The sequence below is a fragment of the Protopterus annectens genome, chromosome 16.part0 (genome assembly GCF_019279795.1).
Source record: "Protopterus annectens isolate FY-2018-M chromosome 16.part0, PAN1.0, whole genome shotgun sequence".
In the NCBI taxonomy this organism is placed as follows: Eukaryota; Metazoa; Chordata; order Ceratodontiformes; family Protopteridae; genus Protopterus; species Protopterus annectens.
The window spans coordinates 806,804,418-806,820,912 of record NC_056750.1 but is presented as its reverse complement, the minus strand read 5'-3'; the positions used below and the strand labels follow the sequence as shown (position 1 = coordinate 806,820,912).

General features: G+C 43.4%; 1 protein-coding gene across 2 annotated transcripts in view; it reads right to left on the bottom strand.

Moving 5' to 3' along the window:
• Positions 1-479: 479 nt before the first annotated feature.
• The window catches only part of PRPF4 (pre-mRNA processing factor 4), a 981,057-nt gene continuing 965,041 nt past the window's right edge, over positions 480-16,495 (bottom strand). For both annotated transcript variants that reach the window (XM_044058032.1, XM_044058033.1), the window contains exon 14: positions 480-766. In XM_044058032.1, the coding sequence (XP_043913967.1) occupies positions 573-766 (194 nt within the window). In that variant the 3' untranslated portion in view covers positions 480-572. The remainder of the gene's footprint in view (positions 767-16,495) is intronic.

Sequence of the window (16,495 nt, the reverse complement as noted above, 5' to 3'; positions counted from 1 at the left end):
ACTTTTAAGATATTTTTTTTCACAAAACAAGATCCTCTGATGTTGGAAAGTAACAGTTACAAGTTCAGTGCTGAGGAAAGTAAAAAAATTAGTTTTAAGCCTAAAACCACAACTCTGCTTTCCTGTAAATACCCCAGTTAAGAGGTTACAAATGAGATGCAAATAACACGAAATGAATCAAACAAACACAAGAAAATCTTCTGAATGCAAGCACTGTTTCTTCATCAGCTACAGCACCTGTCTCAGATAGGAAAGAAAATCCACAGCGTGCCTTCAAAGATTTTCTAGTATGCTGAATGTGGCAGGCAGGATCAGTGAACAATAAAAACTGATGTACACGGCTACTTGAATTCCACGGATTTCAAGACGTTTAAAACTTTGACAATAAGCAAACAAATGAAGAAAAAGTACTCTACAACAGGACTCATAAGCAATTAGCCTCCAAATGGCATCCAGAAAAAAAATGGCAACAATTTTAAAATGTTTCAAAAAAAATTTATTTTAAAAGATACTCATTCAATGAGCATTCCACAACAAATGTCAGTCCATGATATAAACATATAGTATACAGTCTATTCTGCCATCCAAAGTTTGAAGGTTCTGTCATATGAGCAAGTTGCAATAAGTTGTCCATCCAGTGAAATGTCCACTCCCATCACTTTACCTTCGTGTCCAGCTAGTGTTTTCACTGGTGACCAGCCTGGGTGTGTCCAGACCTTCGCAGTATTATCATATGCTGTTGTTAAAAGGTACATACCACTGGAAGCTGTAACAAAAAAAGAAGATAAGTTTATCCATAGTGGTAACGGCAGTTCAAAAATGGTGAAGAATGGCAAATGGCACATCTGTTTCTGTAAACAGCAGTCAGTGTGCAGCAACTATTCTTTTTGAGATGTTAGTCATCCTGCTTTAATGAAAATAAGCTACACTGCACAAAACCAGAGATGTATATCTAATGACACGCAAAGTGTTGGAGTCACTTAATATAAGAAACTCCTCACATAATGTCTGACACAAATGTAAGATGCCAATCTACAGATTCAATAGTCCTAATGTGGCAACATGACATGCAAGTCAGCAGGTTTGGTTCTAGCAGATAATACTACTGCTTTGGGGAAAGGAATGGACTAGTAAATGTGAGATCTTCAGCACTTGGGTAAGTAGCATTCTAAGACATCAGCCATCGAGGAGGAAGTGGGTAACAGACACAGAGGTGGGAGACAAGTGGAATAACATCAACTGCATGGTCTATCTCCAAAGTTTGCAAAACAGTAAACTGCAAGCATGTAATTATTCTGATCAGGGAATCTGATCAACAGTCACCTCAGTGATTACACACATCAACATGTCAAGCAAAGATGGTGGAAGAGAAGGATTGTCAGACAGTAGATGAAATGGAAAAGAACACAACAGTAGGGATGGGACTTGATGGTTGTGGGGAAACTGATGGGAAGAGCAAAAAGAACATACAGTAAAAGCTGTGACCTCTTGTGGCCTCTCTAAGGCAGCAATGACTGACTATATAAATTGTTCAACTCTGCCTAGAGAAATGCCTTCACTTTATGGTCACTCCCTGTCCCCCAAGCTTGTATCAAAAGCAATGTCAACAACAGAGCCACCTCGAGAAAGTCCCTCAAAGGCGCTTGCAAGAGCCAGGCATCCATGTAGGGGAATATCAGGAGATTTGGCAGTCAGCACAGACGATTAAGGTTCTGAACTGCTAATAAGCTGCTTCGCATACCAAAGTACAGGGTTTGATTCTTTCCACCTCTGTCTGCCTATTGTGCAAGTCTAAGCAAATCACTTAGACAGTGTTTTCAGGTTGCCCCTAAAAAGTGACATTTATGTTCAGAGAGCTTACTCGTTTAACAAACATCTAAAATAAAATAAAAAAAATCCTTCTTTTTGCAAGTCTTCTGCCACCAAGACCACCACTGTGGTGAAGACTCTGAGCACTAAGAAAGAGGCCAAATGGGTTTTTTTTTGTACTGGAATCAAAAGTGATACCCACAAAAAGTGTACAAGGTGGAATATCCTGTGTGGACACCAAATGTTGATGAGACAAATGGTATCCATCATGTCCAGTGAAATCATCATAAACAGGTGTGGGAACAGAAGTATAAACCATTACAGAGTGAACATACAGAATGTGCTGATTGAAGTCCAGGAGATTCAGAATGAGTGGGAGTAATCTGTTCACTTCAAAACAAAGAAGAAACAACATGAGTTAACACCCACTGAGAAAGAAGGGAAAATAATGGAACACATTAAAACTTCAAGTATCTAGGAAGGGTAGTTGAGGAGAGGGGAAGTCTAAATAAGGAAATCAAAGCTTGAAGTAGAGGTGCTGCATCCACCTGGCACAGGGTGTCAGAGGCAGTAAGTGACAGAAGAATGTTAAGCTGAAAAATAAGGTGCACAAAACAGTTGTGCAGCCAGTACTACTGTACGGTACAGAACCCGGGCAGTGAAAGCAATGCAGTAGAGGAAGGTAGAGCTGATTTACGATCTTGACCCATGACTGTAAAGCTAGACTCAACATCAACCACATAATTAAGTCTGCGGATGACACTACAGTTGTGGGCCTCATCAGTAAAGGAGAAGAAAAAGCTTACAGGAAAGAAGTGAGTTCTCCCACTGACTGGTGTGCCAGGTATAGTCTTGACCTCAATGTCAGCAAAACCAAGGAGATCATAACAGACTTCAGGAGAGTACAACCAGCTTACTCTCCTCCCCTGATAAATGGGTACGTAGTGGAAAGGGTAAAGAATACAAAATTCCTGGAGGCCTATATAGCAGAGGATCTTTCTTGGTCAGCCAATACCAGTCACATAGTAAAGAAGGCCCATCAATGTCTGCACTTCCTGAAGATACTGAGGAAAGTGAGCCTACCTCCCTCCATCCTCTCCACCATCTACACGGGTACCAGAGAGAGCATCCTAACATGCAACTTCATGGTGTGGTATGGAAGCTGTTCAACTGCAGATCACAAAGCTTTACAAAAGATAGAGCTGGAGAGAAAATAACAGGCTCCAAACTTCCAGAGATAAAGGATCTATACACGATATATTGTTACGACAGAGTAACAAAAATAACAAGTGATCCTACACACCCTGCTTTTGAACTGCTCACATGCATGTCATCTGGCAGAAAATACCACAGTATACGCTGTAATGCAACCAGGTTCAAGAACAGTTTTCCCCTCAAGCGATTGGACTCTTGAACTCTGGTATTAATCTCAGGGATGCAAGATGCTGAAGTCTTGTGATAACCAAACAGTGCGATAACAATAAGCCATTACAAATAACTTAACAGTTTACAAGAAAATTATGTGCAATACAAACTGCTAGATATATTATCATAATATAGAGAACATGAGAATTACACTGTATAATAATATAGGTGCAATAAAGAAACAATCAGCCACTATAGTGGTGTGTAGAATAATTGCAGTAATAAGTAATAATATAACTGTCTTAAGAGAAAGGTAAATGTTAGGTCTGATGCACATGTATATGTCTATCTTCTCATGCATGTATGTTTTTGTCTTCTCAGTTTGAGCATGATGCACACAATTTCATTTAGACTTCACTTGTGGTGTCTACATGACAAAGTTTACTTTGACGTAGATGGAAGTACTGGGCACAGGCCGTAGGATGAACACTGTAGGACAGACAATGAAATGATAATATCAGAGAAGAAGATAAAATAGCTCCACTTGCAGAGAAGGTAAAAGAGAACAGATTACAGTGGTTTGGGAGAAATGAGAAGGCGGCAAGAGGAGATTAGGAGTGGACAAAAGGAAAAACACACCATAATTCCTCCAGAGAGTTGAAGATATACATGCAGTGCAAAAAAGCTGAATGAACTCTATGACACTGTTTTGACCATAAATTGAGCAAAGTTTTTTTTCACAAAGTACAAAATCTTAGTGCTTTCGCCTTGCTAAAGAAGGCATCATCACAGATAAAAGAACTAGCCTCAAAAGAGACTTATAAAACTTTGAAAAACCATGTGACCAACCTGGAATGCAGTTGCAATTAACCTGTCTTCCACTTAAAAAGAAAGTGTAACAAAACAGTGTTAAAAGACAATAAATACTACAACAGTGAAAAACAGTAAAAAATGTTAAAATTTGTTATGCATATATGTATGCATATAAAATGTACACATCTAAAAATTAAAACTTGTTATTGTTAAAAAAATTGTTTAACTTTTTTGCTCTCCTTTTTATACTACACTTGATAGCTAATTTGTCATTGAGTCTGGCTTCTTCAGAACATCTAACTGTAGCTGCCATTGCAATTCTTATTCTTCTACATGTAATTCATTGTTCCCAGCCCATCCTGTGCTGGAAACCTTGGCAATAATAAAAAATAAGAATCTTTTGTCATTTTTACACAAAAGGGTATGTATGTATGTATGTATAAAAGAAATTAGGGCATCCAGCCAAGAAGTGGATGGAATGCGTGAGTGAAGACCTGTGACAACCAGGCATAACTGTCAAAGAAGGTAGGAGGGTGGCATTAAATCAAAAGAACAGGCAACAGCTGATGCAGCACTTAGACTGCACATGGAGAAAATGGTATAAATGGGAGGGATGATGATAGCCTAATGTCAGAGGTATATACAGAATTTCAAAAAGAAAATCTTCAATTGCAGGCTAGTGGAGGGATTTTGGCTTATCCATAGCCTTCTAAGCATGACTGGAATTTTGAAGAGAGAGACAAAAGCTGAGAATCTCCAAGCTCCAGCAAGGTAGCTGAGTACACACTCTTGCCACACCAGTCCAAAGCTCTAGATTCCTTGTCATGCAACATGAAGACAAACAGTGTGGCCTCTGGACTTGTGCTGTAACGAAGATATCATGCACTTTGTAATTTGCTCATTCATTCACTGGTATATATAAAGCCTTCCTGGGAGCTAAAGGGGCAGAATCAGGTTGCCTCCAACTGCATTGATAACCTCACCGATGACGGGCACCAAAAGACAAAACCTGGGGACTCTCAGGATTTTCCCCAAAAACTCCACAAGGTGTTCCAGGGAGAGCAAAAAGAGCTCAATATCTTTTCAAACTGTTCCTTATAAGCCTGACTACACTGAAAAAGGAGGGGGTCCATCCAGTGGAGAGGTGGATGGGAGCTTTACCATCTCAAGGTCCATTTCAGATACAGTGGCCTCAGGATCCTCCAAATAATCAAAGGTGCAGAAGTTTGAGAGTGTACCACTCCTGCCAACCACAGGAAAAAGCTCCCAATTAACATTACAAGATGACAAACATGACCAACTATTGTCAGGCATCAGAGGACCAGGAAATGGCACTCAAATGCATACCTGCCCAAAGGCAATGTAGCTGGGTAAAGGCTTGCACTAGGGCCAGAAGTAGACTTCACATGAATGTATCCTTAACCATAAGGTCAAGTCCCCACCACACATCTGTGTAAGGTCCCAGCTTTATGGTATAACCCTGACATGCTACTATACAGCAAAACTGCTCTGATTAAAACTTGCATACCAAAAGGGGCCTGAAGATCATCCCATGTTGAAAACCCTAGATCTCAAGTATCACCAGCCCATGAATGGATGATTCAAGGAACTGGTCTCTGAAAACAGAATGGCGAACCACAGGCTCCAGCAAATGTACAGGGAATGGTGACAGAAGATAGAACTGAGGATGCAACCCCTGTTATCATCAGCTAAAGCTGAGAAAGTGTCTGGACATTGGTTCTTATAAGCAGAGGGTGAGCTAACCAGCTCAATGGAGTAAGGTCAAACCTTTCTTCTTGAGGCAGTACTCCATCTTAATCATAGAAGATCTCTATAGTGCCACTGTTTTGTTAGTTGCAAAGCAGGCTGAGAACATTTCTCTTCTTTACCTATAAGCAGCCAGAGAAACCTATGAAATTTGAGAAACTTGAGGAAGCTGTCAACACTGTGCACTTTCCCAAGAAATAAAGTCATGCTGGTGTGGGTACTGTCATAATGTGACAGTTTCAAGGGCACTGATTTTGCTGCTGTTTAGGCATGCAAATGCAGAACTTTAGATCTGAACTGTTCACATGGTTAAAAAACAATTGAAAGACTGGAGATGAGCCAACAATAACACCCAATTCATAGATAATATAGTATAGTTACCCTTACAAAAAAAATTCCTAACATCCATAATGCCCCTATCCCACCCGAACCATTCAGCTCAAAAAACTGTCCCTACATCATATATAATTACAATTACTTCACAATCTTAAACCATGTTTATATTCAGCTAATGACCTCTCAGTGATATTTCTCAAGATAGCATCACAACAGAGTTGAAACTGAAGTAGCTGCAATTGCAGAGAAGGTAAAACAGAACAGATTACAGTGGTTTGGCAGAAACTAGAAGGTGGCAAGAGGAAATCAGGACATCCAGCCAAGAAGTGTTTAAACTGCATGAGACAAGATCTGTGAGTCAGGCATAACTGTTGAATAAGGTAGAAGTGTGGCACTGTTGGGCATAACTGTCGAAGGAAACAGGAGTGTGGCACACCCAGTACCCAGCTATAGCATACCCGATATCAGTCCTTAAAAATAGGTCAATACAAGAATCCTGTGTTTCCTTCCCTCCCCTCTGGAAGTTACATATAACTTCATTACATAAGGGGGCCCTCAAAAGAGCTATCTTAGATCTACCACCATCCTATCCTTCTCAAAAATATTGGAATAAAGTATCCACAAGCAACTTCAACAGGACCACATAATCCTACCATTGTCCTCATATCCTTCTAGACTCCATCAACAAAGCAAACAAAGCAATGGACAATGGTAAATTTGTATCGTCCTTAATTCTAGACCATTCTAAGGCCTTTAATGTCATATTACACCGCAAACTTCTACATGAAATGTCTTCCCTTGGTCTGTGACACGCTACTCTCATCTTGTGCAGAAGCTACTTGTCTGACAGACAGCAATCTGTCAAATGATGCTGCACCCTATCCTCTTTCCTGCCAGGTACCACAGGTGTAGTCCAAGGCTCAATATTTGGTCCCACCACTGTATTCACCAACAATCTATCATTTTTCCCAACAAGCCGCTCTCATACAACATGCAAATGATTCTACTACACTCATTTGCTCTTACGATAGCCTAAACATAAGACAAGAAGCATTTAACTCCATTTAAGCTGTCTCCAGCATGCTCAACTACTGCTCAACTCTATATAAAAAAAAAAAAAAAACTACTCCTGTTTTCCCCAACTCATGCAGCCTTGACAAAATTTAAATTACCTCCCTAAACTACACTGACAATACTACTGCATATTAAACTGTGTGGTGTGACCATACATGACAGTCAAAAATTCAACCTATACATTCTAAATGCAATTAAAAAACACATCACAAATTAGGAATGCTTCCTCACAACTAACACTAAAGTAACCCTTACCCACTACCATCAGTGCTACATGGAGCACTCATCGTTACAAACCTCCAAAACTCTCTCAGCATTGAATCTGAGCAATTTTATAACCTGACTGCATGACTTGCTGCAAACAAACCCAATCAAAGCCACCACTTACTGCACTAAAATAACTAAATTGGCTAGAAAGTACAGTTGTATAAAATCTTACCATAACAGTAGATGTCCTTCTCTTCACTGTTGCTGTACTCTTCACCGTAGGAATTTCTTGTCAAGGATAACCCAATGTCAGGCTAGTATACCAAAGCCTTTAGATCTTGAATGCATCATATGTCATGTGTATGCTCCCCATTCAGGACTTGGGGCATAAAGGTGACGTACAGACACAAGTTACCCAGAACTAGTAGAGAACAGTCTCCGTAGGACAAAGGATGCCATGTTTATCCAGAAGTAGAAAATACAGATGGAAAAGGAAGACCCTCGGCTAAGAGGGAAACCAAAACAAAGCCCAAAAGAAAAAAAGGGGGGTGTAGGGTTGGAAGACAATACTGCACCAGTGAACAGAAGGACATCTACTGTTGTGGTAAGATTTTACACCATTGTACTATGTCATTCTATATCACTGTTGCAGAAGTCTTCACTGTAAGGAGAGTACAAAGCTTAAGAAAAGGATTGGGAGGTGAAAGGCTGGAAGAGCCCTCAACAAACCCAAGCATAATGGCTGTAGCAAAACCTGCTCTGGCCCTAGAAACCATCTCCAATTTACACTGCTTAGTAAAGGAATGCACTGAAGTGAAGATAAGGCAGCATCTTCAAGGATGGATTTGATGCCCAACCCCTTGACGAGGCAGCAACCTTAGTGGAGTGAACCTTGACAGTAGTAGACAGACATTTGCCATGAAAATAATAAAAAAAGGAAATGGCCTTTGATATCCAGGAGTAGAAAATTTTGCTTAGAAACAGCCAAACCCAATGTCCTGAGATGAAAAGAAATAAAATCTGGTTAGACTTGCGAATGGCCTTAGTTTTATCCAAATAATACCCAAGCTATCTGTGTAAATCCAAGGTATGTAGAATCCTCTTATTAGCAGACTGAGGAGAGGGAAAAAAGGGAAGGGAGCTGTACTGCCTGATTCAAAGACAATTCATTAACTACCTTTGGCATAAAAGAAGGATTTGTACAAAGGGACACCCTGCCCTGTGAAAAAAACAAAAGGAGAGATGGCCACAAGGACCTGAACCTTAGAAACCCTCCTAATAGAAGTAAGAGCAAGCAATAAGACAGTCTTCCCAGGTAGAATGTTCCAGAGAAGCTGAACCTGCAGGCTCAAAAGGAGCCTCGGTCAACTTTTCTAAAACAAATGACCTCAAAATGAGAAACCAAAGGTGGATTCAAGGACAGGCAGCCAGAAATAGTTGACAAATGGGTCTTTACAGAAGAACAGACCAAGCCACAATGGAGTGACTCACTCAAATAGGAGAAAACCAGAGGGACCCCCACTGAAAAAGGGTCCTGGTTGTAAGCATGGCACCAGACAGAAAATCTCTTCCATTTGGACATACAAGACTTTCTGGTTGCAGGTTTTCATGCCTCCTGTAAAACCTTGAGCATGCAGTCAGAAAAGAGGTGCCTAAAAGGGATCAAAACCTTATCACTCACAGTGTCAGCTGAAGAGTGGGCAAGTATTGAGGGATAAGTGACCTCTTGTCTTGTGTGAGCAGGTCCAATCGGTGAGGTAACTTGTGGTGAATGCTTCCAGCCAGCTACATTAAGAGGGGGGACCAGTGTTGTCTTGGCCTAAAGTGAGTTATTAGCAAGATTTTTGGGCAGTCCTGGTGAATCTTCTGCAGATTCGAAGTAGGGGAAGGGGAGGAAGGCATAGAGAAACATTCCCTTCCAAGGAAAAAAGGCAATCACAGGAACTAGGCATTTTGTGAATACCCTTGGGGCAGCAGATAAGCCAAAAGGCAAACCAGAGAACTGAAAATGAGAAGAAGAAACAGAGAAATGTAAAAACTATCTAAAAACAGGGTGAATAGGAATACGAAGGTAAGCATCCTTCAGATCCAAAGACACCAGAAAAGTCTGGGGTATTAAAAGAGGAAAAAAGGTTTCAAGAGTAAGCATCTGAAAAGAAGGAACCTTGAGAAAGGTGTTGAACAAGAAGAGATCCAGAATAGGTCCTCAAGTGCCTCCTTCTGAAGAACCAGGAACATACTGGAGTAAAAATCCTTCCCTACATGGGAAGGAGGGACAGACTGAATAGTTCCCTGGTCCACCAGGTAACCCAAGGACCTTTGAGAAATGAGGACGTTGTCCCAGAGGAGATTGGGGAATCCCTGAAAAAGAAGGATGACACTTGCACACCATGAAGTAACCCTGATGGATGACAGAACCCAGGACTCCAAGGTGATGAAATGCCGGTTGAGAAGACAGAGGGAGAGCCGAAGAGACAACGGCACCTGGCCAAGGGGAGAGGGGTGAGATGTCAAAGAGAAGCAGGCTTGTCAGATAAACGAGGCTTCTGGGCCACAGGAACCTGAGAATTAGCAGGAGGAGTTTGCCTACCACCCTTCTTGCCTTTAGTGAACTGACAAGCTGCCTGCAAACAAAAGCAGACCTAGTAGGATAATTTCTCTGGAACTTAGGGAAAGGAGAGCGAGGAAAAAAAGTTATGGGTGTGGGTTTTGGATCCATCCTCAGATCTGACTCTGCCATATATTCCAGTCTTGGAGCCGAAAGCTGAGCTCCTCCTCTCCTACCAATAATGCCACACTCTCCCTCCATCCCTCAGATCGGGTTTGCTGCTAGGAATATACAACCGCCACCAAAACACCAGCAAATGTTATCCACACCATCCACAGAACACCTCAGTGCTTGGATGACACAGGAGAGTGAGGGAACTAAGTCACTTCTGCCAGATCCTCCCAAGATCTGAGGAAGGAGGATTTGAAAGGTTGAAGACAAATAAAGCAACAACTCAGATGAAACATTATGGTAAGAACATAACTATTTTATCTGAAGCTGTTGTTTTCAATTGGTCTTCAACCTGCAGGACTGAGTCCCCTGTTACATCACCCCTGGGTGGCCCTCATGGAAGGATATTCTGAAGCATGGCAGAGCCAAAGGAGGACCTACTCTTGGAACAGACATCCCACTTGTAATGGAATACGAAGGTATGAGAGGACGCCCACGTAGCTGCTGAGCAAATGTCATCAATAGGCACTCTGGACCAGAAGGCCGCAAAATTAGATACAGACCTAGTAGAATGGGCTTTGACATGATTAGAAAGAGGAATACCTTTGTTGGAATATGCCATTGCAATGCACTTTGAGATCCAGTTAGCTAAGGTCACTTTCGTGATAGGTCTACCTAGTCTGGAAGTAGAAAAGGAGACAAAAAGCTGGTCTGTTTTTTTGAAAGATTTTGTCCTATCCAAGTAAAAATGCAGTTGTTTATGAACGTCAAGTAAATGAAGTTTGCATTCTCCCCTGTTTTGGAAATTGGGAAAAAAGACGGAGATTAATCACTTGGTTAATGTTGACCTCTGAAGCAACCTTGGGCATAAAGGAGGGATTAGGGCGAAGAGTGACTATCTTTGTGGAAAACCAGATAAGGGGGTTTAATGAATAAGGCAGAAAGTTCTGAAACCCTCTTAGCAGAGGTAATAGACACTAAGAAGGCCATTTTCCAAGACAAGAATTGCAAATCTACTGTGGACGCTGGTTCAAAGGGAGTAGAAATCAGAGGCTGTAATACCAAAGTGAGGTCCCAAAGCAGCATAAGATCCTTGACCAGAGGCCGAAGTAGAAAGATGCCCCTAAAAAAGCCTTACATATTTTCGTGGACACCAAGGAGGAAGAATCTTCACCAATATGAAAATTAAAGATGACTGCCAACTGCACCTTGACTGTGGAGAAGCCAGCTCCACTAATAAAGACGTGAGCCAAGAAATCTAAAACAGCTGGAGCAGGAGCTGTGAAAGGGTCTAATTGGCGCTGTCGAGCCCTAGCAGAAAATCTCTTCCTTTTATTCAAGAAAATTTTCCTGGTGGAGGCTTTGAGATGCAATCAAAATCTTCTAAACAGGGGAGGACAGCCTAGGAGTTCTAGCCATCATAGGAAGTGGAATAGCCAAGCACTCTGCTTCAGGCAGTGAACCCTAGACATTGAAGAGGAGATATGGTGAACTCCAGGGTGGAACAGAAGATCTGGAAGGGGATTGCGAGTCCAGGGCAGACACACAAGGAAGGGAAACCAAACTTGTCAAGGCCAGAACGGGGTAATGAGGATGACTTTGCACTTCAATCTCTGAGCTTCCTGGGGGAATTTGCGGATTCGGGGAAGAGGAGGATATGCATAAAGGAGACCGGAGGGCCAAGTATGGACCAGAGCATCTCTGGGAGACTCCATCGTGGGGGGATCAGGGCAAAGTACTCTCTGCACTTGCCACTGGAAGGAGAGGCTAAGAGATCGCAGCAAGGTTGACCCCATTTCTGGAAGATCATGTTCGCCACTGATGGATTGACAGACCACTTGTGAGGCATCAGAATGGTTCTGCTGAGCTTGTCTGCTAGAACATTCATCTTCCCTGGAATGCGCACTGTGACAAGAAAGAGGATAGAAGAGATCACCCACTCCCACAATCTCATGGGTTCTTGACATAAGGAGTAAGACCTGGTTCCCCCTGTTTGTTGATGTACCAGACAACTGACATGTTGTCCGTTTGGATAGCAATTGTTCCTGTGGGAAGAGAGGCACAAAGGGCTTGCAACACAAAGGACTGCCCTCATCTCCAGGACATTTATATGCAGACTGGTCTCTAGAGTGGACCAGGTGCCTTGGATTATCTGAACCAGCCAATACCCCCCTCCCAGGTGGGAGGCATCCGTGGTGGGTCTACTTCACGTTGTCGTAAGCTGACAATATAGAGTCTGATATTGTCGGCACGACAATATCGAAAGTGAAGAACATCGTACAAGTAAACGGAAATCTCCCTAAGGGGAACTTTCCATTTACCTCAATGTAGTGCGGTCTCAGAGTTGGTATATTTAAGTAGGGGGGTGTGGGGGGTGCAGGGGGGCTTACCCCCCTGCCTACACCATTGTTTTTTATTTATTTATTTTTTATTTTTTATTTTTTTTTTATGTTATTCGATGTTTTACTTAATCGATCAATAAAGTTCGACCTTTATTAATTCAATTAAGTAAACGTTCGATAACGTGATATAGACGCTCAGTAGTCACTGTGGTCTTGGGAGAAGAGGGAAGGAAGAGACATCCTGAGTACAGATCATGAGAATGAAGTCACCAAAGAAGACACTCCTTGAAGACTCAAGAATGTTTGATGGGGTAAGTCCATGGGTAGCTCGAGGAGGGACCATTGCACCGCTAAGGTCCACTGAAGTACTCTTGTATGAAGGTGAGCAAGTGGAAGAAGAGTTACGGTCAGCATCATCGACCTCAGCACTCTGAGGACAAGAAAGGCGGGGGGAGGATGCTCACATACAACTGAAGAGACTGAATTTTTTCTGGGGACAGAAAGGCCATGCACTGAATTGTGTCCAGTCAAGCTCCTATAAAGTCGATGACTTGGACTGGATCCAATCTCAACTTGGAAAGTTTTATGTTATGCCCAAGGTCGTGGCTAGGTGAAGAAGATAATCCCTGGCTTGAAGGATTCGATGCTTGTTGGGGGTTGTGAGGAGCCAATCGTCCAGGTAAGGAAACGTGCAGAATCAGAGCAGTTTCAGATGAGATGCAACTATTGCCATCACTCTGGTGAACACTCTGAGGGCTGTGGTGAGTCCAAAGGGGAGTAACTCTGAATTGAAAGTGACTGGCTCCCACCCAGACATGGAAGAATCTTCTGGAGCACTTGTCCATCTTGACATACTAATATGCGTCCTGAAGGTCTACAGAACAGATCCAATCATCCTACAGAAAGGGCAGAATGGACTGAATCATGATCATTCGGAATTTTGTTTTGGCAACCAACTTGTTTAGGGAGATGAGATCCAGAACTGTTCTGAACTGACACACTTCCTTTGGCACCAAAAAGAATCTGGACTAGATGCCTGATCTGAACTAGTCTTGGAGTAGGGACGGGTTGGATGACTCTCTTCTATGGCAGCTTTGCTATCTCTGAAGCTGCCACCTCCCTTTGATGGGGTGGCACATCGGGGAGGTTTCTGGATGGTTTTGGGGATTGAAAGAATGGAATGGTGTAACCTCTGGATATTATCTTTATCACCCAATGATCAGCACTAATGGATTCCCAGACTGTTGGGTGAAGGGACAGACATCCCCCAACTGCTTCCAGAATACCGCAGTCAGGCAACCCTTCAGAGATGTTTAAAGGGCCGGTCCAAGAATGTATCTTGGGACCCTTAATTTCTTGGAGCCACCCACCCCCCCCCCCCCAGCCACGGGGTGGTGCCTGCCATTGGAATCATTTCCCCCTTTGCTTCTGGAGGAAAAGTCTCCCTGCGAGTCCTGGAAAGCCCCCGGTGACTTTCTGAACCACAGCTTGTTACCACCATGCTGGTTCCTAGAATACGGCCACTGTGGGGTAGAAAAGTGCATCCCAACAACAGATGGGTCTTTCCATCCTTCTCGCACTGGGAGAGATGGTCTATGACCGTAGGACCAAAAAGGGATGATCCATCAAAGGGTGCATTGATAAAAGATGCCTTGAAGAGTTCCGAGAATTCACATAGCCTCATTCAGGCGTGACTCCTAATGGCAATGCCCAAACCGGCCATCCCTGAGGTTCACTCTGCCGCTTGCAAATGTAATCTCATGGACGTGTTGAAAATAGCATGAAAGGTAGCCATTCTGGAGGAGATGATTTTCTTGTCCTATTCAGACATGGACGCCAGGATGGACTCAAATGTCCTTCACAAGGTCCCTCTGAAGCCTGACCACATGTGCAAAGTAATTCAACGCATGCACAGAAAAGGTAACGGAGGAATATACCCACTTACCAAATTGGTCTATCGCCCTAGATTCCCTGTCTGGGGGGTGAACTAAAGAGCTCTCTTGGGCCAGCTCTTTCTTAGTGGCAGCTGCCACCACCATAGCATCGACCTTAGACCACCCTTAGTCCAGTAGAACTTATCCACAGGGGCGCTAAGAATCCTATCTGGGCGCTTAGGTATGGGGTTCCTTTCATGTCCTGCTAGAAATCAAATCAATCAGGGGGTCAGCAGGGGGGACACTCAGGATATAGATGGCCCTGCCCTGAAAGCTTCCAGGAACATGGACTCGTCAGAGTTAGGTTTGTGGACGGACCACCCACCTTTCTGCTGCAGGATCTCCATGATGTCCCAGAAGGAGACATCCTCAGTTGGGGGGATCTGGGAGAACCTTCCCCTTTATCCAAGTCCTTGTCTTCAGTCAAGAGATTCCAGTGGGGAATCCAAATGCCTCCTCTTGCACATATGCTTCCTGTACACCTCCTGCTTCGGGGGACGTGTCAGAAGACTCAGGGTGTTCCTGCAGGGGAGCCACCTGTAAGCTTCTTGGAACAGGCTGTCCCAAGGTAGACAGGGTCAAAGGATCTGGCACAGGGAATTCAGAAGGGAGAGGGGTTGGATCTAAAGCAGGGAGAGTTGAGGATCTCATGGGACCCAAGAGAACTCTATCTATTAGTTTGAATGCCGAGCGCGAACAAGATTCTAAGGGGAACTCTGTTGAGGCCAAAGCCATAGACATCGAAGCTCCGCAAACTCCCAGTGCTGAAAGTGGAGTCGGACCCAAACTATGGAGAGCCGAGTCACCAAGAGGGAGGGACAGCTCAGAATGTTGGGCCACTGAAGCCAACCCCTCTGACCCGACTCCGAAGCTATGGCTCCAAGAGTCAGTCAGGCCTGAAGACACAGGTACAAGTACCTGTCAGCCCCAACATCTCGAAACTCTGGATCCTTGGACCCAAGGGCTCCAACGCTGATGGGCGGATCGGAGAAGAAAAAATAGGTAAGAATGCTGGCTAAGTGCCCACAGCTCCAGGGGGAGCCGGGGCATGTAAAACTCCCAACTGAATTTGCACCTTCAGAAATTTCCTCATGAGCCTGTCCACTTCAAACTCTGAAAGGCTACGGGAGGACCTAGCAGAAGAGGCCATCGACCCTGGCCTGGAGTGATGTCAGGGCAATGCCAGAATCAGAGACCTAGACATAGGACCCACCAGCTCCAGAGAGAAGCGAGGGGATCAGAGCTGAGGAAATGTTGAAGCAGAAGGGCAGGCTTTTGTCGGCGGTTCTCCCACAAGGGCAGAGGCTCTATCAGGAGTCCGCTTCTAACTGTCCCAGTCTTTGCCCTTCTCAGCCACTTTCTTGATGGGGGGTTGAGCCCAAGAAGTGGATTTTGTAGAGGAAGGGACCGAGGAAGGGATAACATCCCTAAAGATTAATTTATTCCTCCTGTCTATAAGCATGCACTGATTAAAGCCCGCCCAAACAGAACAGAGGGAATCTAGATGGGCTGCCTCTAAACAAATTACACAGAGAATGTGGGCATCAGACGGAAGTCTCTTATGCCCACACTCTATGCATTTCTTAAAGCCTGCTGGCTTTGAATCAGCCATAGCAGGAACTACAAGAAAAGGAAAGAAGGAAGGTAGAGGAGGAAGAATCCCTAGACTACAAGCCCTCTAAACTACCAGCTAACTAAATATATATATATATATATTTTTTTAACACTAAGGGTAGGAGACAGCAAAGAAAAGAAAATAGAGAAATAGAAAAATACAAACTAACACACTTACATCACCGAAAAGACTGTTAGATTTCCCTGGAGGGAGGTCAGGGACGAACTCCATAGCTGCTCAAGTGAGCAGTAAATGAGATCTGAGGGATAGAGGGAGAGTGGGGCATTATGGGTAGGAGAGGAGGAACTCAACTTTTGGCTCCAAGGCTGGAGTATACAACTGAGTCAGATCCATGGATGGATCTGAAACCCGCAGGTTGAAGACCAAATGAAGACAACAACTTCTGTTCATATAAGACATAATAATACTATTCTTTTAAATTGTGATTATGTTGTGAATTTGTTGTGGTACGAGTTCTTTGCTTTTTTCCTGGAGGCTTTTGAACAGTTCAACA